This window comes from Phacochoerus africanus, chromosome 1 (assembly GCF_016906955.1).
Source record: "Phacochoerus africanus isolate WHEZ1 chromosome 1, ROS_Pafr_v1, whole genome shotgun sequence".
NCBI lineage: Eukaryota > Metazoa > Chordata > Mammalia > Artiodactyla > Suidae > Phacochoerus > Phacochoerus africanus.
The window spans coordinates 46,208,948-46,236,088 of NC_062544.1; the positions used below are offsets into that span (position 1 = coordinate 46,208,948).

The 27,141-nt window shown below is 43.5% G+C and overlaps 1 protein-coding gene across 2 annotated transcripts; it reads right to left on the reverse strand.

The window, feature by feature from the left end:
* Nucleotides 1–3,553: 3,553 nt before the first annotated feature.
* SNX18 (sorting nexin 18) lies at nucleotides 3,554–27,141 on the reverse strand. 2 transcript variants are annotated; one of them, XM_047762015.1, is made up of 2 exons: nucleotides 25,316–27,140; nucleotides 3,554–6,245 (listed from the first exon to the last, which is right to left on the reverse strand). In XM_047762015.1, exons 1-2 carry the CDS (start codon nucleotides 26,934–26,936, stop codon nucleotides 5,992–5,994), a joined length of 1,875 nt encoding a protein of 624 aa, XP_047617971.1. In that variant the 5' UTR covers nucleotides 26,937–27,140; the 3' UTR covers nucleotides 3,554–5,991. The 2 variants fall into 2 exon arrangements, with proteins under 2 accessions (XP_047617971.1, XP_047618056.1); XM_047762100.1 differs by lacking the exon at nucleotides 3,554–6,245 and adding an exon at nucleotides 14,890–15,329 and having other exon boundaries at nucleotides 25,316–27,141.

Sequence of the window (27,141 nt, forward strand, 5' to 3'; positions counted from 1 at the left end):
AACTGCAATTTATCATGGGATCACTTGTTAGCATGGGTACTTAGTCAATTTTTCTTTCCATGGATTCTAGAGCAGGAGCCATTAAAAAGCATCATTTGTTACCCCCCACCCCCCACTCCTTTTTCCCTAGGATTACAGGTTTTGCCTTCCCCGTAGGTATTCTGGGGAAGACTCCAAACACCAACAGATGCACTGAAATACTCTAGGTTTGAAGCTGGACCTAATTTGCTAAATACTAAATCTTTAAAAGATTTTTCTCCCCAAGGAAACCGTTTTGAATCAAAAATGAAAACTTTGTATTTTCTAAAACTGTTGTGTGGAACAAAAGCAGAACCCTCAAGTTGTCTCATCAAATTTGGTCTACACCAATGTTTTATTTGATCAGGGCATGGTTGCTCAAGAAGCCATTCAGAGGCATAAAATTCAGCTTTCCAGAGTGAATGCAATGAACAGTTTAGAAACGTCTGCTTGGCCTGAGGTCAGGGCTGAGACAGCATGCTGCCTCTCTTCATCCTAGGCTTCAAGTACATATTTTTAAGGTGTGAAAACAGCAAATGTCAATATCACTGTTAATTTGGTGAGCAAAAAACAGAATCCTAAGCTGCCTTCCTCAGATATCCTGGTAAGAGGTGCAGGACAACTTCCTGGACATACTGGTATTTAGCTCTTCCAGACCAAGTGGGGAGCCTTATGGAAAAGGACTGAGCTCTGGAGAGCTGAGCCCCTGCTCATCCCTGCAGGAGGAATTTGGTGAGTCTGACTATGCAAGGATGCTGTGCTCTGTCTGGGAACCTGGAAGGCATCTGGACCAGAGGCCAGGCTGGATAGCGGAGGGCTGGGCACCACAGGTGGAAGGTAAGAGCACCGTGGCTGACAGCAGGAGCTCCTGCCTGACGGGAACCTGAGTGTAGATTTCTCACAGCTGAGAGGAAGTTCTTGCTATTGAAACCCTTCATCTCATAATCACAGAGGATCTTTATTGTTCTTGCCCTTGCCACACACTGAGCTCAGGGCTTTTAATGTGATGTTCAGTTCTCGCAACATTTCTGTGCAGTGGATACTCTATCCCATTATGGAGAGAAAACTGGCCCAAAGAGACTGAGCCATTGGCTCAGGGTCACATGACGTTTGGGAACATTGCTATTATTTTTTAAGCACCTACTTTCTGGAATTTGTATCACTTCCTGTGGTTGTTATTCAGAGTCCTACCAAATGGCTAAGGGCTGCATATACTGGTTAATCTAATACTCTCAATAATTCAATGAAGTCTAAGTAGGCCTATCATACAACTGAGGAAACTGAGATTCAGAGATGGATGGCTGAGTTGCCTGAGGTCGTTCAGGGAGTAGATAAGCTAGGATAGGACCCCGGGCTCCAGTGCATCCTTTCTCACTGATATGCTGGGTCAGCTTCCCCACTGTGCTCACAGAGAAGTCTGACCATTCAGCAGTTATTAAGTCCTGAGAGCCATTTCCTGGAGTGACTGAATATTTAAACCATTAGAAAAATAAGATCTGCTGCATCTGACCACTTCAAACTTAGAAATCATTTTCAGATAGGCTGATGCAACCCTCAGCAAAAGAACGCCACACATCTTGTGTATTTCTAAGCCCCTCTTAAGGTAGCTTAGTAGGGGCGACTGGCCTTGCCTTTGGCAGACTTTCAGTACAAGTTCACCCAAGGGAGTTGAACTGTCCTTTAATAAAAACAGGTCACTTTTGGAAGCTCTATCTGCCACAGGAGTGATGGGATAGGGACATCCCAGGATCGGGACCAAATAAGTGGAAACTGTGATCCCTAGAAAGGCTTTAGCCGTGACCCAAACCCAAATTCACTGCCTAACAGCTCAGAGGCCTGGGATGGAGGCAGATCCTCAGCTGGGTTTTTCCAGGTTCCTGCCTGGGGAGACCCTAGCATGGCAGCCTTCTGTCCTCTGCCTAGAAGTCTACTCCGCCACTTCCCAGGCTCACCAGAGCTTATTGTGTGGAGTATTCTCTGTTGCTTCTGTGACCAAGGGGAACTTGTCATGACTCTGACCCTGACCAAGTGGAATTAAATGTTTGAGTTGACATTAGTTTCTGGGGTTCCCTTTCTTCCCTCACACACCCTTTACGAGAACCTCTCTTTCTCATGCCCCCCCGCCCCCAGACTCCCAATGCTGGGCCACAGCTCATTTGTCCAACTTGGATCAGGTGTCTACCATTGGCCCAAGGAAACCTGTGAAATGAAAGATGGCTTTATTAGTGGATGCTGAGAAAGTCAAGTCACAGGAAAAAATAAAACAGACCCATAAAGAAAAGAAACTGATAAGATTACAAAGTCCCATCTACACGACAAGCTTAGTTCTAGATGGGACTTTTGGCCCCATGTGGGATTCGCCAGGTCCTTGTTCCCATTTGCGACCCTTCACATTTTGGATTAGGCTGGTCTGAGCTGGCCTGCTTCTGGCAACCAACAGTGACAGTTCCTAGCAGAATCAGTGTGTGAAGTACTTTACTATGTGTCAGGTACTGGACTCACAGTAGGTAATATTTCAAAATACCTCACTCACAATTGACTGCTATATGCTTAATATTTGCTGAAGTTACTAACATAGGCAGATACTCAGTGGAACTACCCAAATGGCTTATGGTTTTAAATTAATCAAACTTACTACAGAATTTGTGAACAACTTATATGGCAGCTGTCGATGGATGCTTAAGACAGTGAACACACTCTTTTGTTTAAGTCTTTCACATTAAATAAAAGCCTTCTTAACTACTAGAGGAAAAAAATTATAATATTCCATTGAAGCTGAGAAATAAAGCAACCTTTGTTTATTTTTTAAAAGATAAACATGGTTGATCTGCACTAACCATAACATTTTGAAAGAAATAAAACAATATTCAACATTTTTAGTCTAAAAATAAATAATACCCTGTTTTACTTATTCTGTTAACCAAAGATAAGGCTGGAAAAGAGAAAATTGGATAATGTGCTTACAGATTTAAAAGTATCAGACGTGGTATTTGATTCTGAGGAAAGAAAGGCATATATGAAAAAAATGGTTTAGTAAATGAATAGAAAAAAATGAACTTAGTAAAGAATGACATTTGAAAGTTGATACAGAAACTTCACGTTTGACTTGCAAGACTAAAACATTTTTCAAGCCCTTAGTAATGAGAACAGCAGCAAAACTCAACACAAATAAAAATTGGCATTTCAGAATCTGCTGTATTTTTATGAATAAATGTAAGACAACTGTATCAGTGCAGCCCAACCAAGGAAAATCCCAATTACAGCCATTCGAGCCACGTACTGACTTTCCCATTTCACTTTCAAATGTGTTCCTTTATTCTAGGTTTAAACTGTACCTTCAGATACAATAGCCTAGAAGAGAAATGGGGCTCCAAAGTATGGCTGCAGAACCAGTCCTGCTGCATTATAGTTATAGCACATAAACGACCCTGTCTCTAATTAAAATAGCAAAGCCAGGCTCAAATGCACTCCCTCTTGTTCTAAATACATCATAAATCCAAATTATAAATTACAGAAATAAAGACAAATAATGGCATGAAGGGCATGATAGTTTATTTTAAAAAATTGTACCATACTGATCATAATGACCAGCATACACATTATGATGGCTTTTCTCTTGGGTATTAACATTGCAGTATTTTTGTATACTGAAATGTTTCAATAGGACCAAGAACGTTAGAGATATAAAGATCTTAGATGAAAATGAACACTAATAATTCGGGTGTCCTACCCCACAGAATTAATTTAAACCCCTTATGAATCAGTGGCATTATAATGTTATATAGGAACGAAGAATTAAAGTTCTCTTCTAAACAGGCAGCATGAACTTAAACTTCCTTCTTCTTTAATCCTTAGCTTTATAATTTAAACTATGTCCACCCTGGCCAAAGCACGATCATACAAAAGACACCTCAGATAATTTCCATGCTACCATTGCACAAGTTAAGTGATTTTGCTTAAACAACAACAACCAAAAAATCAAACCACTGTCAAAAAGGAGGCAAATAAAACTGATTTCCAAATCATTTGAAAAGCACAGTGCTTATTTGTCCAATATAGACTCAAACTTAAATTAAATGCTATTAATTATAATCTTCAAACTTCTGCAATAAAATTAACATATATATATATGGGTTTTGTTTATAGAACTGTATTTTGTAACCAACAGGACAAAATTACTTTTTAGAGAACAGTATATTTAGTTACAGTTCCATGTGTCGGTAGTAGAGACAAAGCCACACGATGTTAAATCTGGCTCTAAATTACCTACGGTATAAAATTTTGATCAAAATTATGATACTCTGATCTTAAAAATCCAACCCACGTGAGATTACTTTTTAGAGTAAATGTGCTGTTGAGTAATCATTTCAATAACTTTCTCTTTGTATGACTATCAGCAAATGACCCTTTTCTTTAATCAATGTGACTCACCAACATTTCAAACTCACCTCTTTACTTCTATGTTACCATTTTAATACCCAGGGATTTCTGAGGCAGCATTAAGTTTGACTTCATTAAAAACAGGAGCTAATTTTAACCTTTCAGTGACAGTTTTTAAACCTGTAAACTCAAGAATCACATTACTGAGCTCAGCAACTATAAAAACATTGAGATTTTGGTGTTTCAAACCAGAATCTCTTTGTGCTTTTTGAATTAAGCTGCTTTTGAATCTTTTTGGTATTTATCAGCTATTTGTATTTCCCTTATAATAATAAAAGAATATACTTAAGATAATTTTTAAGGTTAAAGGTCCTGGGGGCTTATTAATACAAAACAAATAAAAATAAAAAACCAAAACCAACTCATAATTACTTTTTTTCCGCCAGCATTTGGAATAGTAGAAATTATTTCTGGTCCCTCTTTAGATCTACCAACACTACTTTTCATCACGTATAACACTGAATTTTACAGACATCCCTGAAAAGTTTTTGATTAAGTAAACGAGTGAATCACAGTGGAGTCTCAATCAGTTAACAGTGTAGATCCATTAAAAAAAAAAAAAAAAAACACTGAATATTAAAAGAAAATCTTCAAGCTAAAAAAAAAAAAGAAAAAAAGAAAACCCTCCTAAGAACTACAACCAAGTGTGTGTTGTCACTGATTCTGTGCTCATGTCCCCGACTGATTAGACTCCTTCTCTGGGTTATAAGACATGTTGGATTTAATCTCCACACCAAGGTTCCAGGACACTTGAGTGAAGAGGCTATGCTACTGTAGCATCTAAGGGAACAGAGTGGCACCATTTTCTTCCCTAACAGACACCATATCCAAAGATGAGCATGAATCTCCCTCTGCTGTGCTGGCCAGCAGGTCTCAGGAAACAAAACTCCTGGGCAAACTGATGACAGCTAATCATCTCACCCACCCCACCCCCAGCGCCAGTAGGAGGCTCCAGGCATTTTGTCATTGAGTGCCCTGACCTTTCACTCTTGCGATCAGAAAAGTTGTGGTTACTTTAAAAAAGGGGTGGTGGGCGGGGGGGAGAAATGAAAAACCAAGAGTCTAAAGGCACAAAGTCGCATAGCTGCTCTAGTTGGAGTTTGTAAACAGAGAATAGGTTGAATTTAGGTAATCCCAATCTATGAGAGTAAAAAGGCATCCACAGCAGGCTTTTATCCAGCCAGCTTCTTTGAGACCCTTCATGGGATTTTGAGGTCTACAAAGTATGCACTAAAATACCCATACTTCAAAAAGCAATAAGGCAAATAGTATAATCATTATTCCAAAAGTTACAATGGTAGTGTAGGCATACACAGTATAATTTAGTTACAATGTGTGGTACTGTTTCTATTATATAACCATATTAACTGTTTCTTTCCTACATAATTATATATTCAGCCGAGTTTCAGTTCAACACAAAACCATCCTTGTACCACTGCTGATAGTTGGCAATAGCTCTTGGATAGCAGTTTTTATTCTGCTGTAGAAATGTATCCTTGAACTGAAAAAAGCCCACAATCCAATGTCCAATCATTAAACGCTATCATATTTGTGAAGGGCCTCTTCCAACTTCTGCGTCACTTTTTGGAAAAATATTATTTGTTGTTGTAAGAAATGCTGCATCTGTGATTTAAAGTCTCTTACTCGAATTTGATGGAAGTGGTGAATTTCAGCCAAAGTGGCAAAAGAAATAGTGTTACAGCGATCCTGAATGCCATCAGCCTTTTGGACCTCCATCTTCCCTTCTTCCACGTGTCGCCTACTCTCCTTTACTTTGGTAAGAGCTCCTATAGTTTAAAAAAAAAAAAAAAAGACGAAATTAATTAAAAAAAATATATATGCATATATGTATCCCATTGGTTATAGCTACAAAGTAAACAGAATGTTGGGCTTTATAAATACTTGCCTAAACTATTTTAAAGTCCTTTGTAATTTAAAGGGGTCACTATAATTCCTTATTAAAAAAGAGGAACTCCGGTAAAGTTTCTGCAAACACCCCCATTACTGCAATTTCGCTTATCAAAACTAGCTTTTGCCACTACCAAGTAGCTATAGTATGTTTCGTTTCTTCCAAGCAGAGACACTATATATGAGATAATAAACTGCAAGGAACTGTCGATAAAAAGGCAAACTAAGAAACTCTGGAGTTTTAACATTCTTAAGAGAAAAGGTGTAACGTGATTACATACACAGATATTAAGAGAGTCATCTATAAAGGGGGGAATACTGCATGAATACCTGGTTCGTACTCCACATTCTATCAGGAGACCCATACCTGGAGCATAAGGGCCCTGTGAAGTAGAACTCATTCTACTGAACCATGATGAAAGATGAGAAAGGTCTAGGGCACCTGGCTTGGCAGTCTGAGGACATGGTGATGCTAAGACGACAAAGGTACCAGTCTAGAAGGTGGCGAGGAAGCTGAGCAACTTTGTTCTGGAAATGTTCACTTTTAGCTAATGGTGAAATATACAGGGGGAAAAAAAGCCATATTTCTAAATTTCTTCAAATCCACAAAATAATATAAAATAAACCCAGTATTAAAAGAAACCCTGAGGAATTCCCATGTGGTGCAGCGGTAACAAACCCAACCAGGATCCATGAGGATGTGGGTTCGATCCCTGGCCTTGCTCAGGCCAGGTTAAGCCATTGCTGTGGCTGTGGTGCAGCTGTAGCTCCAATTCAACCCCTAGCCTGGGAACTTCCATATGCTGCAGGTGTGGCCCTAAAAAGCAATACATAAATAAATAATAAATAGGAGTTCCCGTCGTGGCTCAGAAGAAACGAATCTGATTAGTATCCATAAGGACACAGGTTCCATCCCCAGCCTTGCTCAGTGGGTTAAGGGTCCGGTGTTGCTGTGAGCCGTGGTATAAGCGGGCAGCTATAGCTCCGATTAGACCCCTAGCCTGACCTCCATATGCTGCTGGTACAGCCATAAATAAATAAGTAAGTAAGTAAATAAATAAATAAATAAAAGAAACCCTTAAAGGTTAAACAGTGTAAAAAAAAGGATTGTCTCCACAAAACTGTACCCATGAATTTAGAGCAAATTTCAAAACAACAACAACCTCTTTTAACTAAAATGTAGCTAAACTGATTTTCTCCCAGATCCAGCTTAAGAAGAAAGATGGTTAAAGAAGAAAGATGGTTAACAATAAAACAGGCTGACAGAAATACTTTTTTTTCTCTAAGCAATATACTTTTTGAAAAATCCTAAGAGCCTGAGTTAAAGAGATAGCAGCCCAATTCTTCCCCAAAGGCACTTGGCTGTTAAAGTTCAGGATGACATCCTCAAAGACCTTCAACCCCAGGCCTCCCCAAAATAAGTTAGCTTTAGTAAAGTATTATTCGAAGTTTAAAAAACATCATTCTTTTAAGAAAACTACTTTCTTTTAAAATATTCATCTCAAAACCCTTGGAAAGTTTTTCCTATACATTTTAACAAACACTAAGGATTTAGTGTTTTGTTTCTTATGAGAAAGATAAAGTCATTCAATAAGCTAATTATGGAAGTTAATTAACTGGTTTACTGCCTGGGAGTAAACACACTAAAAGGCTGAGGTGGGGAGTGGCATCCTTAAACAAACAGCAAGGGTGTTTGAGCACTTGGGGACTGACAAACGGAACTACTGTCTGGGAGTTCCCATTGTGGCTCAGCGGGCTATGTACCCAGCATAGTGTCTGTGGGGCTGAGGGTTCAGTCCCTGGCCTCACTCGCTGGGTTAAGGATTTGGCATTGCAGAAAGCTTCGGCATACATTGCAGATGCAGCTTGGATCCAGTGTTGCTGTGGCTGTGGCATAGGCCCACAGATGCAGCTCCAATTTGACCCCTAGCCTGGAAACTTCCACATTTACAGGTGCTGTCATTTAAAAAATAAAAACAAAAACCAAAAAAACCCTACTGCTGGAGTTTCCCTGAAGCGTCCCTCTACTTCTACCCACCGCACTTGTAAACTCTGGGTTCTTAAAAAGTATCAGAGGGGGAACATATTTTTCCAATAAAAATGATATTACAAACATCAGTTAGACGTAAGTAAAATAGTTTTCCTATTAGAACTAAGACTTGAGTTTTGTCATAAATGGCGTGTTCTTACAATTGATCTGCCTATTCTCAAACTGGGAATTATCTCTACACATGCCTACCCTTCACATATTTTCATGCTTAAAATATTAAAGATCACAAGAAAGGCAGAGATAGCCACATTTGCAGTCAGGTTTGGCTTCTATGGAGTGAGCTGAAGAGAGAAAACTTTTGGGGCAGTTAGATCACTACAGATTAGCTACTTTTAGGATCTCTTAAAAAATTAATTTGTAGCTTAAGAAGCAACTGCAGAGGTACAATGTAACCAGCTACAGAGTTACAACAAAGCATTACAGCACAGCTTAAGTATTCTCTCAGCTGTAAGGCATTTTCTTACCAAACCCAAGAGGAGTGTAAATAAAAGCTAAAAACATTGCCAGAATCTAAAGGACAAAATGAACACACATTTTTATCATTCGATCAATATAAAGACAGGCAAAAGTTTCTAAAACCCATACTTCTTAAGTGGCTAATTTAGGAGGAATCTTGCCCTGCCAGGCCTCTCCTTTAGTTAACATCACATTTGAAAGCTACCTTGCTTTCAAAACAGAATAGGAACATCAAAGAATAAGGGAACGAAATTATATAATGCAGCCTAAAGTGAAAAGGGGTTGCTGTTGCATGAAACAAAAGACTCCATAATACTCATGGGTAGGGCAACACATTTATTTTATTTTTTGCCTTTTAGGGCTGAACCCACCGTATATGGAGGTTCCCAGGCTAGCAGTCGAATTGGAACTACAGCTGCCCGCCTACATCACAGCCACAGCAACACCAGATCCAAGCCGAGTCTGCCATCTACACCACAGCTCATGGCAATGCTGGATCCTTAACCTACTGAGCAAGGCCAGGGATCGAACCCACAACCTCATGGCTCCTGGTCGGATTCGTTTCCATTGCGCCACAACGGGAACTCCAGGACAACACATAAAATGAAAGAAAATTAAAAATGCAAAGGAACAGTGGGAAACAAACACATTTTAGAATGGGAACAAATTTATGTACTTATGTACTATGACACTGTTTCTTAGGCTGACATACAGACATTATATGGAATAATATGTGAACAGAGTAAGATTTTATTATGAAAAGAAAATGGAAGCAAGTACTTATTAAATCAGCTGGGCAAATTATTAGAATTTCTCCATAGGAAAGTTCCTTCAGGAGCTGATCACCCTAAGCCCTTATTCCATAGGGTGGAGCAGGAACCCTGAGGACTTACTTTGTCATTACTCCCTCCAGGCAAGGGAAGCTAGGAGGGCTAATTACCCAGAGAGAAGGGCAGGGTTGGATCCCAGATTTTTTTCTTCTTTTTTCCTCAAAGCCCTATAAGGATCTTAGAAGAGTTTTTGGTACTGTTCTCTCAATCTCTCTAACAAGAGACTAACTGATTTGTCTGAAGTTCTGGAGCAAACTCCTGGCAAAAGAATCCACCTTTCCTACCTGCTATTTTCCATGTAACATTCCAGGAAGGGCCTCTGCTCCACTCTGTTCAAAAGGGTCCTTTCCTTTCCACGTTTGGAGAAGTACAAGGAAAACTAAACCAGTATTTCAACCTTGCCTTGGATCTGCTATTAAAACTCCTGGACTTCTTTGGCTTTCTTTTCCTTCCTTCTTTCTCTCTTTTTTTTTCTTTTTTGCCTGAGGCATGTGGAAGTTCCTGGGCCAGAGCTCTAACCCATGCCACAGCAGTGACAACACCGGATTCTTAACCAATTGCACCACAAGAGAACTCCTTTGGCATTCTTAGCTGATTCTGTACATGTAAAATTCCTAACAGGGTTCATTTTAAACTTCCCAGGCTCAAAGAAAGACATTTTGCTTTCTTCCCCATAACCAAACCCAGCAGAACTCTTGTCCCAAATTTACTCCCATACCTCTCCTACCATTTTGTAGTATCTTACCAATGTGAGGCACCTTGCACAGTTTTAGAGCATGCTCAGGCTGGAGAGAGCACCACCCTGGTTCATAAGCCACCCACACATTCAATGATGAGCACAAAATAATGGAGCATAAGGAATTCAATTATAGGACAAAGTTCATTAATATTATAAACTTAAAGGGCTCAAACTCAAAGTCATTTTATAGATTAATTATAATCCAGGAAGTCAGCACCATTTTAAAAAGCATCACATTATTTACCCAGTATGCCATTAAATTATGTCCATCAGTAAAACTGTGTAAGAAGCATTTCAGTGCCTTTTTGGTTTTTCTAAAATGAGAGCAGTGAATCTCTGGTGTCATCTAGTCAATCAGTGCAGGTTAAGAACCCACTGCAAGCTGAACTTAAAGCACGCTAACAAATGCAATCACACTAAACTCTGCTCTATCATTTCCTTCTGATTTGCAGAGAGATCACTTTTCTGGCAACTTCTGACCCAGCAAAACAAGACAAGTTTGGGGAAAAAAACAAAACCCTCTCACCCACTGCAGTGCCTCAGGCTTTTTAACCAGGAAGGGCCCTAAACTCAGCTGAAGAAGTTGTCCAGCTGTCCAGCCTCCTTTCAGTTTCTCTCATTAAGGCCCTCTCCTTCACCTCTTAAGTTCCCCCACCCCAACCCAGGACTTGCTGGCTGCCCCAGACGCTCCCAATTCAACAGTATCTGCACCTGAACTTTGCCTCCTTTTCCTCAACCAAATCTCTTACTCTCAGTATGCTTTATCCCTCCTCAGACCAATTATACAAAAGACCCAGTCACTAAGCAACAGGGATCCAAAGGCTACATTTTCTCCCTTAAAAAAAAAAAAAAAAAAAAAAAGCAAGCACTTTACTTAATTTTGAAATCATGAATGTACCAAAAACATTAGATTTTCTGTCTTCCCAGGACCCTGCCCCCCAAACCAAAGCCCCAATGTGAGATCAGGAGACAGGCCAAAGGGCACAGGGAGAGCTGCGTAGAAGCTGCCCAAGACTGAACTAGACCTGTTTTTCTTCATTCCCTTGTCCATGTAAAATGTTGAAAGAAAATGCTAATTTGGTCAACGTGGCCTATTTTGCTCTTATCCTCTCATCGCTGGTACCCACACCCTCTCAAGTCCTGCTAACTCCCCATTAACTCCTTCCCCTCCCCTTTCCTTCCTGGATTTGATCTCTACCCACCCACTTGTTCATTCCTCCTCTTCCTCCTCTCTGCTTTAACATTTACTTTTTGATTATTTTTTTTTTGTCTCAAAAAACAAAGGCCAGTCTCCACATAACAGAGCCAGGGTGGCCGTCCATCCTGGCAGAACAGTCCCACGTGAGTACCTGCTCTATGCAAAGTTGTGGTCTGTACCTGGCATGTTTCTGTTTTCTTCTCTTTAACCTCAAAAGAAAAGCCATGATCATTCTCATTTTTAGAGGTAGACAGGAAGCTTAGGCAAGGTAAAGAACTTTTCTAAAGGTGTCAGCTGCACATGAACCTGGGTCTGCCCACCTTCCCAACCCACACAGGCCCCTGTACCTGCCTGACTGTGGTTGTCTAATCCCTGAGATCTCAAAGGCCCACAGACCATTTCTAGCACACGGCATACCACACTGAGTCCTCCAGGAGCCTCATCCCAGGAATAAGCAACCCATGGTTGAGGGCCCTCAAAATTCTATTCCTGCATCAAGTCATAGCAAGTGGACTCCAGATTTGGACCACATTCATAAAACTCTGGAGGATGCAAATAGTACTACTGGATCAAGTCAGTGAAAAGCAACTTGGTGATGGGATTTAATGTCCCTGGAGCCAAGAACTATCAAAATTCAGATATAATTAATCTACAACTCACTTTGAATTCACAAAGAGAATTTCTGAAAGAAATTTTCAGAATTTTTAAAAGGTCGGGACAAGGATAACAAATTGCAAACCACCACAACAAAACATGGTTGCTCCATGATGAAAATTTAATCAAAGAATTCAGGCCTCTCAGCTTGATTTGGTTCTGAAGGTACAGTAAGTAGTAGTTTGTTCTAGGTAAAAGCGTCCTTATAGCTTCGTTCAGCAATCACAAAAGTGTAAGGGCAGAATGACATCCAACATTTGCTTGAGTGTATCATATCTCAAAACATTTGATTACTTTCACTCACTATGCACATACATTCATATGGCTCGCCTTGTTCCAAAAATGAAGAGGGAAATCATATGGTTATCTCTCTTGTGGCTCACTTGGTAAAATAGGCTGTTCATTGCTAGGAATTTTTTTTTTTTTCGTCTTTTTGCCATTGTCTTGGGCCGCTCCCGTGGCATGTGGAGGTTCCTAGACTAGGGGTCGAATCAGAGCTGTAGCCGCTGGCCTACGCCAGAGCCACAGCAACATGGGATCCGAGCCGTGTCTGCAACCTACACCACAGCTCATGGCAACGCCAGGTCCTTAACCCACTGAGCAAGGCCAGGGATCGAACCTGCAAGCTCATGTTCCTAGTCGGATTCGTTAACCACTGAGCCACGATGAGAACTCCTAGGAAATGTTTTATATAATAAGATTCTTGTGTTTCAACTTACACTGAATATCAAATATGTGATAAAGATACAGGGTGATAGATTTAAGAGAATTCTGTAAAAATAACATTTCCATTTCAGAAGAGTCTAGATACAATGGTAAAAATGTTGATTTGCCTGTGGCCAGGCAAACAGAGATAAAGACTTTAAAATATGAGAATAGAAAAAGAAAAGAATGTATCCTTTTTTTTTTTTTTTTTCTCTTTAGGGCTGCACCAGCAACATATGGAAGTTTCCAGGCTAGAGGTCAAATCAGAGCCACAGCTGCAGGCCACAGCCATAGAAACTCAGGATCCAAGCTGCATCTTCAACCTACACCACAGCTCACGGCAATGCTCGGCCCTTAACCTTCTGATCGAGGCCAGTCCTCATAGATACAAGTGGGGTTTGTTACTGCTGAGCCACAAGGGAAACTTCTTTCCCTAATGATGTTTAGCTTTTAACTTTTTTTTTTGGCTATACCCAGAGCACATGGAAGTTCCCAGATTAGGGATGACTGGAAACTGTGCCACAGCAGTGATCTGAGCCATGGCAATGACAACACCAGATCCTTAATCCACTGCAACACCAGGGGACTCCCTAGTTAACTTTAGCACAGTAATTGTAAACACAGGTGTTACAAACTGCAACTTAAGCTATAGTGGAACTAAGTGGTGAGCAGCCCAGCTCTAATTGCTCTCCTTAGTGCGGTCCACTGTGGCCATTACAACTGGCACTTCATCACGGTATGATCACTAAGCTTTGGACACGATTCCTAAATGAGCTCTTTTAAACTTAAGAACACTCTTGACCCTGGGGTTTTCCTGCTTCCTCACACTGGCAGGGACCAGGTTTCCATGGCTATGAGTCTAATCTGGCCGCATATGGACTTCCTGAACTAGTCATTAAAAAAAAAAAAAAAACCCTAAAGCTAAAACAAAGCACCTAGAAGTATGTCACTTTATTTTGTCTTTTTAGGGCCGCATTTGAGGCATATGTTAGTTTCCAGCTCCCGAATCAGAGCTGTAGATGCCGACCTACGCCACAGCCACAACAATGACAGATCTGAGCCGTGTCTGCGACTGCACCACAGCTCACAGCAATGCCAGATCCTTAAGCCACTGATCAAGGCCAGGGATAGACCCATGTCCTCATGGATACTAGTTGCGTTCGTTACTGCTGAGCCACGACAAGAACTCCAGCACCTATGTCACTTTAAAACAGACATGAAATACAAATCTTATAGACATGAAAGCTTACAGATTATCCATACTGACATTTGTTAGTAAATAAAGATATCTCACTGCACACAATAGGTGGCTTGTATGAAAGTCACAAATGTCAATATAACTAAATATAATAAAAGTCCCAGAAAATAGGACCTGCTTCAGCCCTTTTCTTTTTCCCTCTAATTCTTCTTTTCTTCAACCTGCCTATTTCTATTCCTGGCATCACCATCTGTCACCCAAAAATTAAAACTTCAACAGTAACTCTAGACTCCTTAAGAGTGCCACCCCTCGCCCAGTCCTACCACTCTCCTTGGCAGGTATCTCCAGTTCATCTGCTCTTCCCAAAGCCACTTTTTTTTTTTTTGCCAGAAATGTAAAAAATTTTAATAAAGTCACAGTCATTGTGGAAGATTTAATATAGCTGACATGTCACCTAGGTTAAAAATAAATAAGGATTATTTTGGGTTTTTTTTGTTTTTGTTTTGTTTTGTTTTATTACTCAATGAATTCATTACATTTATAGTTGTACGATGATCATCACAATCCAATTTTTATAGAATTTCCATCCCACAACCCCAGTGCATCCCCCCACCCCCCAAACTGTCTTCTTTGGAAACTATAAGTTTTTCAAAGTCTGTGAGTCAGTATCTGTTCTGCAAAGAAGTTCATTGTGTCCTTTTTTCAGATTCCACATGTCAGTAAAAGCATTTGATGATGATGTCTCATTGTCTCATGAATTTACTCAGCATGATAATTTCTAGGTCCATCCTCGTTGCTAAAAATGCCAGTATTTTGTTGCCCCAAAGCCACTCTTGAGCCTGGTCTACCAACAGCCTTTGCATGTCTGTACTCAGTCAACAGGAGCAGGTTCTTGGGGACCAGGCTGCACCCAGGTGAGCTCAGAGTTAAGTTTACATGGCTCACCTCCTGTCTGTAAAGTGGGGAGGAGAGAATTTACCTCAAAATCTGCCATGAGGTTTAAATGGCTATAATGCATATGAAATGTGAAGCATCATGCCTGGCACACAGGAAGCCCTCAAGGTATGTCTGCTACTTTTGTTACGATTCAGATGTCACTCTTCAGTTTCAAACCTTTAGTGGCTGTTGACTGCCTACAGAACAAGACAAAAAAGAGGCTAGAGTGATGGGTCTACAGGCCAAGAACAGCAAGGACTGCGGCAACCAGCAGAAGCTGGAAGGATCCTCCCTAGAGCCATCATTTCGGACTTCTAGACTCCAGAACTGTGAGAGAATAGATTTCTACTTGTTGCAACCACCCGTTTTGTAGTAATTTGTTACAGCTACAATAGCTACTAATTAATGCTTAAAAATATCTGTCACACAAAATAGTTATGCCACGTTACACACAAGGAAACAGGCTGAGATGAGCTGCTGACAGGAACTTTGCCCACATGGTTGTAGTCCAGACTCACAACCACTTTACTGTCACGCCCACTTCTGTGGTATAGACACAGTGTACACCATTGCTCAGAATACTACTGCTCACACAATGAGTACGGTAGCAACAACCATTACTACACATATGCCAACTCCCTGACTTGCTTGACCTCCAAGTCAAGGGTCAGTAAACTATTTCTTTAAGGGTCAGTAAATATTTGATGCTTTGCAAGTCAAGGAAACACTGAGACTTATATAACCATTAAAAACCATCCTTAGTTTAAGTGCTGTCAACAAAAGTACCTAGTTGGGTCTGGCCCACAGGCTGTAGTTTGCAAACCTTGGCTCCATCTCCAACCGTCTCCCCTGGTAGCTCCACAGGATCCAGGCTGCAGGTCACTTTATACTCCTCTCTTTCTCCTGCCCCTACTCCTGCTGGCAAACAAACCCTTCTGCCTCCTCCTCCTCACCCCGATGGGCATTGCCTCTGTTTTTGATGTCACCAAATGTTTTGCCTGAATCATCGCAGGAACTTCCCATCCTGTCCCACCCCAAGCCACCCTTCACACCTGTCACTCTGACCTGTCCAACTAAAGTACAGGGCTGACCACATCGATACCGCTGTCTGATCTTCCATGGCGCTCCCTCCATCACCTCCTGTAGCACATCAAAATCACATGAGGAGCTTTCTTAGGAACATCAATGTCTAGGCCGCACATCCCTGATATTCAAATTAAACAGATCCAGGGTGGGGCCCAATGTACAGCTGCAACTACTCCAAGGCTGATCATGAGAGGAAGCCAGGATTTAGTCCTGATTTTTGTCCACAGGGTTCCTTCTGCCTGAATGCCTTTCCCAGCTCTGCCTACCAGGCAAACTTCCAACTGCTTTTCAAAACTCTTCTTAGACTGACACTGAGAGAAGCCAGCCCTGAATCCTCCCATTCACTCCCCACAGTTAATTACGCCTCCTCTGTCCTACTTCACACCATGGCACATGCCTGTGACTGTATGTGTCACGCTGAATAGTGTCAGCCAACTCACCTGTCAGTCTCCCTCACTGACCTATACCCTTGGCATGCAGTGTATCAGCTTTTATATGCTTATCAAACCAACCCTAAATCACCCCTAAGGTCAACCATGCACTTTCCATCCATGTCCCTCCAAAAGTCAAAATATGACCATCTAACACTACCCAAGCCTCTAACACAAGTGACAATGACTCCTCATCCTCTGGACTCCCACCTTTATTACCCAGGCATTAAGTTAGCTCTACCTCCTACTTCAGTTCTCTGAGCACATCCTCCCTCCTTTATGGAACTGCACCTTCCCTGAGGGCAGGTAACTCCTGCCCATCACCCACGCTCAGTGCTTTGTGTATCCAAGTCATTCAACAAGGTGAACACACACTCTCTCGATCACACACTTTGAATGAAGCAAAAGGGACCCCAGTAAAAGTATTATCATGAAAGCTTACCAAAGAGGAAAGAAGCATATTACACACAAGTTTAAACAGGGAGAATCAATATAAAGTGAAATCATTAGGTACAGAGTATTTTTCTGGCACATAAAATAAAGCATGTTCAAACTTCCTCCCCCCTGCCCCTGATGAATTTTGGACAGTCATTTTGTAGACACTTAGTTTAAGACTTTTTTTATTGGCTGCGTCTGCAGCATATGGAAGTTTCTAGGCCAGAGATCAAACTCACACCACAGCAGCAACTCAAACCACTGCAGTGACAAGACCAGATCCTTAACCCACTGCACCATAAGGGAACACCCAGTCTAAGACTTTTAAATCACTCACATGTTCATAACTTCACCCATAAAATGTAACCAAGATCCTATCTTTATTTCCTGTATGCCTTTAAACCCTGTTATCCTTCATCATATAACTAAACAAACAAAAACATTCTGTAAGAAGTCTATTTCAAAATCAACCAAGAAGTACTTACTGAGTGCCTACTTCATTTACTCAACAAGTATTCATTAAACACTTAACTATGCATGTACAAAACTGGAACGTCACACTAGAGCAACACAAGAACGTGATCCCCCACACACTAACCAAGCACACCAGTTAGCATGTTCTCTACCATGACAACTTGGAAAAGGCCTGGACCCCGAGAGGGATACTCCACCTGAGGCTAGCCTGTGCATGTGTTGGGTTGAGCAGAGGTGGAACAGAACGCAGGAGCCCGTCAATCTCAGAGGATTACATTTGGTCCTGACCAGCCATCCCCACCTCTGTGCCACTCATAGCCTTCCTCGTCTCAGCTGATGGAAAGTCCACTCGTACTGTTGGTGAGGCCAAAAACCAGTCACTCTTGATGACTCACATCTGATCCCTTAGGAAAACCTGCTAATTCTAGCTTTAAAATATATCTAGAGTGGGACTCCTCCTCCCTGTCTCCATCACCTCTCACCTGGACTATTAGATAGCTGTCTTTTTTTTTTTTAATTTTTTTTTTTCTTTTTAGGGCCACACTTGCAGCATATGGAGGTTCCCAAGCCAGGGTCTAATGGGAGCTACAGCTGCTGGCCTATGCCACAGCCACAGCCACTCCAGATCCAAGCCGTGTCTGAGACCTACACCACAGCTCATGGCAACAATGCCAGATCCTTAACCGAGTGAGGCCAGGGATTGAACCTGCAACCTCATGATTCCTAGTCGGATTCATTTCTGCTGAGCCACAACATGAACTCCGACAGCTGACTCCTTTCGCCTACCTTTGATTCCCTTCCCCCTCCCCATCCTGTTCTCAAAACAGCAAATGGAGCAGGTCAGTCTGTTAAAAGGTCCATTAGTACATCATTCCTTTGCTCAAAACCCTGCAATGGCTCCCTTCTATACTCAGGCTTTTACTCCAAATCACGACAATGACCTATGAAGCCCTATAAATCGAAAATTCTGGGACCTCATCTCCTACATAGACCCTCTTAGCTCCAATTACCTGGCCTCCTCACTATTCCTCAGCCTGTTCCACACACCTGGGAGCTCTGGGCCACAGGAGGCCAGGTAGGCATCACACTCACACTGGCAGCACCTCGTCCATGTTTGCTGATATGAACCAAATGTGCATAAATTTTCTTTCACACCAACGGATAAAGGATTTTCATGCTCCCAGGTTACATAGTCACATAAACAGAGAGAACACTACTGAAACTAGCCTGAAACAATATCTAAATGTTCACTGTATAGTTATGGATGTTTTATTTTCAATGCAGGTGCAATGTAAGTTTAAGAAGTCGACCAACAAAATGGTACTTAGGAAATCAAGAACCTCGTAGTTACAGATAAGGAAACTAAAGCACAGAAATGCCAATGTCTTGTGCAAATAAGCAATTTGGAGAAGGGGAGGGGCTGACAGGCAACAATTTACATAAACCCCTTAATGTGAACAATAAACCTGTAACTCCAATAACACCATCATTTACTCCTGTTACCATTTCTTCTGGTGTATAATACAGGACACTCACATTAAAATACAACACAACTGCTATAGCGATGACTCCTCAGGATTTTATACCTATTGCCTGCAATTCTGTAAAGGCCAGTAAAAGGCCACCAGGAGGGATGATAAATTACTGAAATTGTCTTTCAAAGGAGAGTGCCTTCCATTTTAAAAGTACCTTTTTACTTTGCAAAATCAACTTAGTGAACAGCTGCTAAGAACCATAACATTTAATTTTCAGGATGATGTTATGAGGAAGTGTTCCCACTCTGTCACCGAGAAAATCAAGGCTTGCAGAGGTAAAAATAGCTTGCCTACAGCTCCCCTCACATGCACACTGGCTGCCCAGATGCCAGGCTGGCCCACAGCGGTGAGCCTGCCCTGGGGCTCGAGGGCTGAGCTCCTGGTCAGACTCAGGCCAGCCCCATCTCCTCTGTGTAGCCCCGGGGCTCTCGGCAACCTGGCTCACACTAGTCCAAAAACTCCAGGAGGATCAGCATCCTGCCCGCCCCTCCCACAGGCACGAATGGAGACTGTGCTCTACAGGTATGGGATGACAAACAGTACAGGTCTGCTGGGCACAGCCTCTTGAAACAGAGCTAAGCAAAGCATTACTGTGCCATCTCTGTGTGATAATCAGAAATAGATGGCAAATTAAATCTAACCTGATACTAAACTTTGGTTTTAAAATACTCTGAGAGACAATACAGCAGATTTGTATTCATCCTGAAGAGAAGGAATGTAGTTTAAGCGAAGTGTCATGTTTGTAAGGGTTGTTGGGCTTCCATACGGTGTTTGGAAATCCAAGGATGACCAGATGGGAACCTGTGCGGATGACACTTCTGAGTTAAGTCCAACTGAGTCCAAGAGTCCTGGGAGGACCATAAGTGGGCGTGCGGGTCTCTGCCTTCTCTGGGTTCTGCAGTGACCAGCCTAACAGGCTGGGCTTCCTGGTGTGATGCTGAGGAGGGCTTCCTGGCTCAAAAAAGAAGTCTGCGAAACCAATGATGTGAGCGGCATCCCCACCTACATCGTGACCAAGACTGTTGGTGGCCAGTCACACTGACGTTTTTAATCAAGGAACTCAGTCCTCTATATCAAAAGCTCCCAAGGTAACCTATCTTCACTAAGAGAATGCAGACTGGGCCAAAGGTTAAGGCTCAAACTGAAGTCTCCTTAAAAAATAGCGGGAGTTCCCGTCATGGCGCAGCGGAAATGAATCCGACTAGGAACCATGAGGTTGCGGGTTCAATACCTGGCCTCCCTCAGTGGGTTAAGAATCCGGCGTTGCTGTGAGCTGCGGTGTAGGTTGCAGACGAGGCTTGGATCTGGCTTTGCTGTGGCAGTGGCATAGGTTGGCAGCTACAGCTCTTATTAGACCCCTAGCCTGGGAACCTCCATATGCCTCGAGTGTGGCCCTAAAAAGGTCAAAAGACCAAAAAAAAAAAAAAAAAGGTAGGGCTGGAAGTAGGGGAGAGGAGAAATGGGTGCAATTAAGAAGAGGCTAAAGCAAAAAAGAATGACCTCAGTCTGGTTTCTAGTCCAGAGGTTTCAAAATAAGGATGAGCTTGTAAACAGCCCGCTTATTAGACCTCTTCTCTGTATTTCTGGCACCACTCTCTCAGGGTTATTTTTAGCCACAGAAGAATGGGGAGTAGAGAGGCAACCGCTCACGGTGGCCCAGCCTCCCCCGGCGAGCCCTGCTGAAACTCCGGCTATCTTTAATCCATGTCTGAGGGACTTAAGACTGACCCTCCACGTGGTGAAAGAAAGCAAAATGATGAAACTCTACCCCACAAGACTGATGGGCCCACTCCTGGTGTACCATTCCTGAGGTCCCGGGGCTGGTTTTTGTTGAAAAGGAGGCTCCACCTGGAACGTTTACAGAGGGCAGTGAAGTAGATCCTGCATGTTTAATTTACAAGTACAGAAAACAGGACTGCCTGTTTATTTGTCTAGTTCTTCATTCTTGCTTCACACACTCAGACTACATTTTACATGACGTTATGCCTTTTCTCTGGAATACAATTTCCCTTTAAGTGACTCCTTCTGGCTATCTAGTCCCTAGCCATAAACAAAGATGAAACCAACATTTCTCATCATCTGACCTTACGGGCTTCCCCTTTCGAAATATTTCCCAAGAGATTAGCCTAAAGTTCTTACACCACCATGACTCGCTGCCACCCAGATTAAGCTTTATTAAATATGTGAATGAACCGTATCTTCAGCAACAGAACTGCACATGCTAATAAGAAACTGACAGTGAAATATATTCTGTGTACACCCCAAACTCACCAAGGTCAGCATTAGAAAGGCATACTGCAGGCAGGGATTATAAAGAGGGAGAGGATAAAAGGCTGTCATTCCAAGAAAAGAAAATCAAGACCCAGGGTTACAAAGCTCATCACTGATAGACCCATACAGGCTGGTCAGTCAGCAATCAGTGAGCTGCCCATGAACAAAGAATTTAAGGGACTCATGTGAAGATAAAGTAAGAAGAAAATTCAAACAGGTTTTGAATTCCATCTACTGTACAGGAAATTTCATCTACTACAGCAACTGCCTTCTCCCTGCATTCAACTCCATTAACCAAAATCAGTCTGTTTATCTAAGACTTCATCAGTTGATAAAAAAAAATCAGAATTCTAGCATTTCCTTTTCACTAAAGGAAACACATGGCTCTCTTCTCTTTTGCAGGAAGTACTTATACTAAAACCATTATTAAGTTTAAGCGATGGTTTCAGTACTAAGTATAGTCAGAAAAACGTCAGTCCATCACACTTGAGAGAGTATTTGAGTTTTCCACCCTCTTTCTGGAGCTGGTTCCTCACCAGCACCAGATGTCCCTCCTGAAACCATTTGTGTTTTCTGAATGGGACATGTAGGCAGGCTGCAAAGCTAACGGACATCTTACACACTGCAGAAATACTACTCACTGGTTGAGTGCTTGGGAAGTTCTGCAGAGGGGATTTGGCAGGACCTGTTTCTGCTCCCACTTTTTATTGCTTAAGCCTACACAGAGAGGGAGATAACCAAGAAAAAAGAAAACGTTCTGGAAAGTAGGTGAAAAGAGCATCAGTCTGCTGGAGAAATTTATGACAGGATGGATAGTTAATCTATGGCCAACTGTCCAGCTCAGCACTGTCCAGTAAACCTGCGGCAGGGATGGAAATGCTCCCTGTTTCTGCTGGCCAATGGGGTAGCTGCTATAAAGCACCTGAAATACAGCTAGTATGCTAAGGAATTGCATATTTAAATTTTTACTTATTTTTAACTAACATGAATTTAAATAGTCACATTTGGCTTACAGACCCAGCATGGGACAGCACAGGTCCAGAAACTATGGCAAAGTGGCTGATGGCAGCAGTCTCCTGGATAAGAAAAAGGCTCAGAGGAGCCTAATGTTCCTCGCCTTTCCCCCAGAAATTAAGGAGGGTAAAAAAAAAAAACAACAACAACAAAAACCCCCATAAAACCTAATTAACTCCCCTTCTTAACTGCTTTAGTAATTAAAAAGCACTTTCTCATCATTTTGTCTCAACTGAATGTGGGTCTCTTTAAGAACATGTAAAATGCAAAAGTGGTGAAACTTTTTCTCTTACTGTAAACAATGAAAACTTAGGTGCTAAGTGAACAATTTTGAGTTTTTAAAATCTCTCAAGTTGAAATATAAACTTTGGACCAAATACAACAACAAAAAAAATACTTACGAAAATTTGCTTAAAGTTTTCACTTTTTTGGTGTTGTGTTTCTCCTCTCAAAAGACACAACAAGGCCTTTGATACTATTACACTTTGAGACCTTGGAGGAAAAAACAACCTGTAAACAAAATCCCCAAGTGCTCAGAATAAGATTCGTTCCAATAGCAACTGTGTAGTTGGGGGTGGGGGTGTGGGGGCAGGAGGGAGCAGGTTTGAGTTCACATGATTGCTCTTTACAATCATGTGAACCTCCAGAACATGTTTTACAAGCTTTAGCCCGGCTGAAGCTCATCTGTATTAAAAGGGACCAACACTAGCATCCTTGACAAATGCTGGCTGTAAACAAATGCTTTCAGTCTCATGCACTGCACACTATAGCTTTAAATGGCAGCACATTCTAAAGCCATGTCATCTAGGGACACAGGCTCCCCGTTCGTTACACACCAAGGCTATAGCGGAAACAAACAATGTTGAATATCAACTGGTGTTCTTTCCCAAGTTCCTAAAGATTATGCTTAGTGCCCTTGAATTGTTTAAACAATGTAAAGGAACCGATTTTTAATGAAGGAAGTTTCAAATCCCAATAGGAGACAATTTTAGTTCTAGGATTAAAAAAATAAACAAACAGGGTTTAATAGACTACATACACTATTGCTATAAACTCAAATAGACCTTAAAGCAAACACCACACCTTTTCTAATAAATAATTTCAACAGCAAAGCACTTGACAAGGCTGAATGTGTGGTCTGATGACAGTAAAACCAGTGAGTGAACTGACACCACCCTGTTGTAGCCAGTCACCTGTGTGGCTGCAGGAGTTGGTACCTGGCTCCACCTTTTCAATTATGTTCCAACAATTTGCATAAATTCTCAGCAACATGTAAAAAGGCAGCCAGCAAGAGTCCAGACTGTCATAACAAAACAGAACTTAAATGTAAGGTCCTGCATTAAAGTCTCAAAAAGCCAGTCCCACCAGCACCAACCAAAATGTCAAGGATTCTGAAGAATTTATGCAAAAAACGACATAGGGAATGAAGATGCAGGTTTAATGCAGGCATACAGCAATATGGCTGCCCAAATGGCTAATTAAATCTTATACTGCATTTACAAAATGTATATTGCCAAGAAAGTTACTGTTCACTACTGAAACTAGTACTGCATATGTTTGGGGGTGGTGCACTTTAGCAGAGACAATGCCACGTTCAATGTGTCTGAAGGACCCCCCCTCTGGTGAGTCAGAAGACTGTCACTCACTGGGAAGGGGGAGGGATGCAGCAGAGCGGAAGGAAGCTGCTGTCTCCAAAGGTCTGAAAGGCTGACATGTTGATGAGGAATAGACAGACCTCTTTGTGTGGTTCCAGGGAACAGAAAGGGAATCAAGACAGGTAAACTTTACTTCAATATTAGGAAGAATGTTAAAGGTCAGACATATTCTGATTCATATTCTGTTGTTTATAATGGGACTGGCCCATCTGCAAGGGCAGTGAACATCTCAATACTGAAGGCTAGACCTGATGGCCCAAAGGAGTTTTCCACCACCTCAGGAAGGTAGATTAGGTGACTCCCGCCTCTCCCCCAACACCACCGAATAGAAAACTCACAGGGAAAACTGCATCCCTAACTCCAACCCCTCCCCATTCTCTCCCTCTCAAAGTATTCAATCAGAATGAAAGGTAGTGAGTAAATATAAGGACACACATTACTGCTCTATTTTATAAGGAAATAATCTGCAACATTAGTGTTGTAACAACAGTTAGGGACACTAACAACTACCAAGAAGACAAGCTCTGACAGTTGGGTAGCCAACTCACCGGGACACCACAAACACTGTCCTCAGACACAATACTCAGATTCTATACATTTTACGTAGCTTTCCTACATCATTTTCCTAAGTAACAGTCTTCATTTCAGTTGATTAATAGACTCCAAATTCAAAAGGACTGAGCTTAAAGAGATTAATTTTCTTGAAACTTCCTGTAATTTTACAAAGGTTGTGAGCAAGAAGCCTGTGCAGGAAATTCCTAAGCTGCCCTGGCTAGTACCTCAGAGAATTGACCCTAATTCCTCTACCCACGCAGGGACTGAGAGGTATGAGGGTGAAAGCAGGACTTACCCTGATTTGAAGATACCCACTCTTCCCCTTTATTTCCAGGCTTCTGGAAACCTATGGCTAAGTGACAGTGCAGTGTTCAAATGAATGCCTAACATGGTTTGCGTCCCCTTCTAATTCTACCCTAGACAAAAGATTACAGATTTCAGAAGCTCATCACCCAACTATTCAAACTCTAAACTGACAGCACTGTCATCTAAAGTATTCTCAGAACCTCTGAAGAATACCCACTCCCTGTCTGGAAATACTTTAAAGAGGAAGTTAGCTGCCCACAATCCATCCTATGCCTGGGGCATCGCCTAGGTGTCCACATTCCTCCTCGCTTGCCCACCTGTGGGATGTTAATCTGAAACAGACAATGGTCTCTCTGTCAAAGTCGCCCTTTCAGCCTGAACAACACATTCCACACCATTTACTCTGAAAGCCAGGCTTTACCTTTCTGAACGTGGATGATGTCGGGGAAGTTGGCCAGATGCCCCTGATACAGCGCTAACAGGTCCATGACAGGGTCCAGGTCCTGCCTGGGCTGCTCGGCGAAGAGCTCGCCGATGGCGTCGTAGGCATCTCCGGTGAAGGCGATGGCCTGGTTCAGGCCGACGGAGAAGGCCTGCTGGTCCAGCTCAAAGGCCTGGCTGAGGCCCCGGAAGGACTGGCCCACCTTCTGATACTCCTTCTTGAAGCCCGTCACCTGCTTGCGCGCGAACTCGTTGGCTGTGTGGTTGAGCTGCAGCGCGCTGTCGTCCATCTTCTTGGTGAAGCACTTGAAGCCATCGATCTTGCTCTCCACCTCCTGCAGGTCAAGGGCGGCGGCGGGGGGTGTGCTGAGGGTCAGGAAGAAGTTAGCGCCCACCATCTCGTCCTTCTCCGCCTTCCTCTTGCCCTGTTTCCAGGCCTTCTCGTCGGTGCTGCTGGGACACGTCAGGAAGTGCTGGAAGACGTCGCACTGCGCCAGCACCGGGTGACTGGCCATGTGGTTCATCCACCAGATCAGGCCCTTCCTGCGTTTGGAGATGAAGTCCTCTTCGAAGCGGCCAGTGGCCTGCTTCTCGGGCAGATGGGGCACCGAGATGACGGGGAATTTCTCCGCCAGACGCGCATAGAGCCAGTCGAAGTGCTTGTAGCGCCGATGCACAGGCACCTGAGTATGCGTGGGCACCAACTTGTAGGAGATGTAGCTCTTCATGCCCTTGAACTTGGTCTGTTTGGTGGGGTCGTCGATGGTGCACTGGAAGGGGTAGGGATTCTCTTGCCACTCAGGGCCGTAGGGCCCCAGCACCACGCACAGTTTGTCCCCGTCCTTCACGAAGCCGGACGCCTCGCCCAGCACGAAGGCCTCCCCGCCGGACTTGACGAAGGTGGAGAAACGGTTGAGGTTTCGGCTCACGGTGGCAGAGCTCTTAGCCCCCGACGGGTGATGCTGCGGCGGCACCGAGCCACCGCGGGAGCCCAGAGACAGATCGGAGCGCGTGGAAAGGCTGTAGCGTCCCGCCGCGCCGACGCCCCCAGAAGAGCCGTCGAGGTCCGGGTACGCGCAGCTGCCCAGCGCGCCCGGCTCGTCAGCTACCGTGGAGCTGTCGTCCCACTCGTCGTCCCAGTCATCGTCGCTGCCCTGGCTGGCCTGGTAGCCGCCACTGTAAAGCTGCTGCGGCGAAGGCTGAAGGGCGCCCCCGCCGTAAGGGAAGCCGGAGCCTGGCGGCTGGAAGGTGCTTGGCGGCGGCGCCTGCTGCGGCTGCAGTAGTGGCTGGAAGGCGTCCGGCGGCGGCTTGAAAGAGGCGGGCGGCGCGGCGGGCAAGGGCTCGAAGCCGCCGGGTGGTACGTTGGCGTAGCGGGCAGGAACGCCCGGGCCGCCGTCACCCGCCGGGCCGGGCTCAGGGGCGCGGATCACCTGCACGTACGAGGCTGGGAAAAGGCCGCGGTCTCCGCGGCTGTTGACCCCCTCGAGCCAGCCTTCGATGTCCTGCTCGCTACACAAGCTCAGCACCTCATGCTCCCGCAGCGAGATCTCCCCCGGGTTTTCCGACCTGAAGTCATACAGCGCCCGGGCACGCAGCGCCATGGTCACGGTGCCCCAGCGGGCTGCCCCCGACTCTCGGCGCCCCAAGCCCAGCGCCCGCCGGAGGGTCCCGCGGTGGTACCCGCGCCCTGGCGCGCGGAGAGAAGCCCCAAAGGCAGCGCTCACTCCTGGGCCCCCGCCCGCAAGTTGCACCCTCAGCGCCGCTCGGCTTGCAGCGCCGACTGCCGCGCTGGGCCGCCGCAGCCGC

Bases quoted from the DNA above. Each gene is read 5' to 3' on its own strand.
- SNX18 (XM_047762015.1), bottom strand. From the start codon at position 26,936: ATGGCGCTGCGTGCCCGGGCGCTGTATGACTTCAGGTCGGAAAACCCG. The intron at 6,246-25,315 runs GTAAAGCCTGGC...TTTAAACTATAG, and splicing joins CATCATCCACGTTCAGAAAG to GAGCTCTTACCAAAGTAAAG.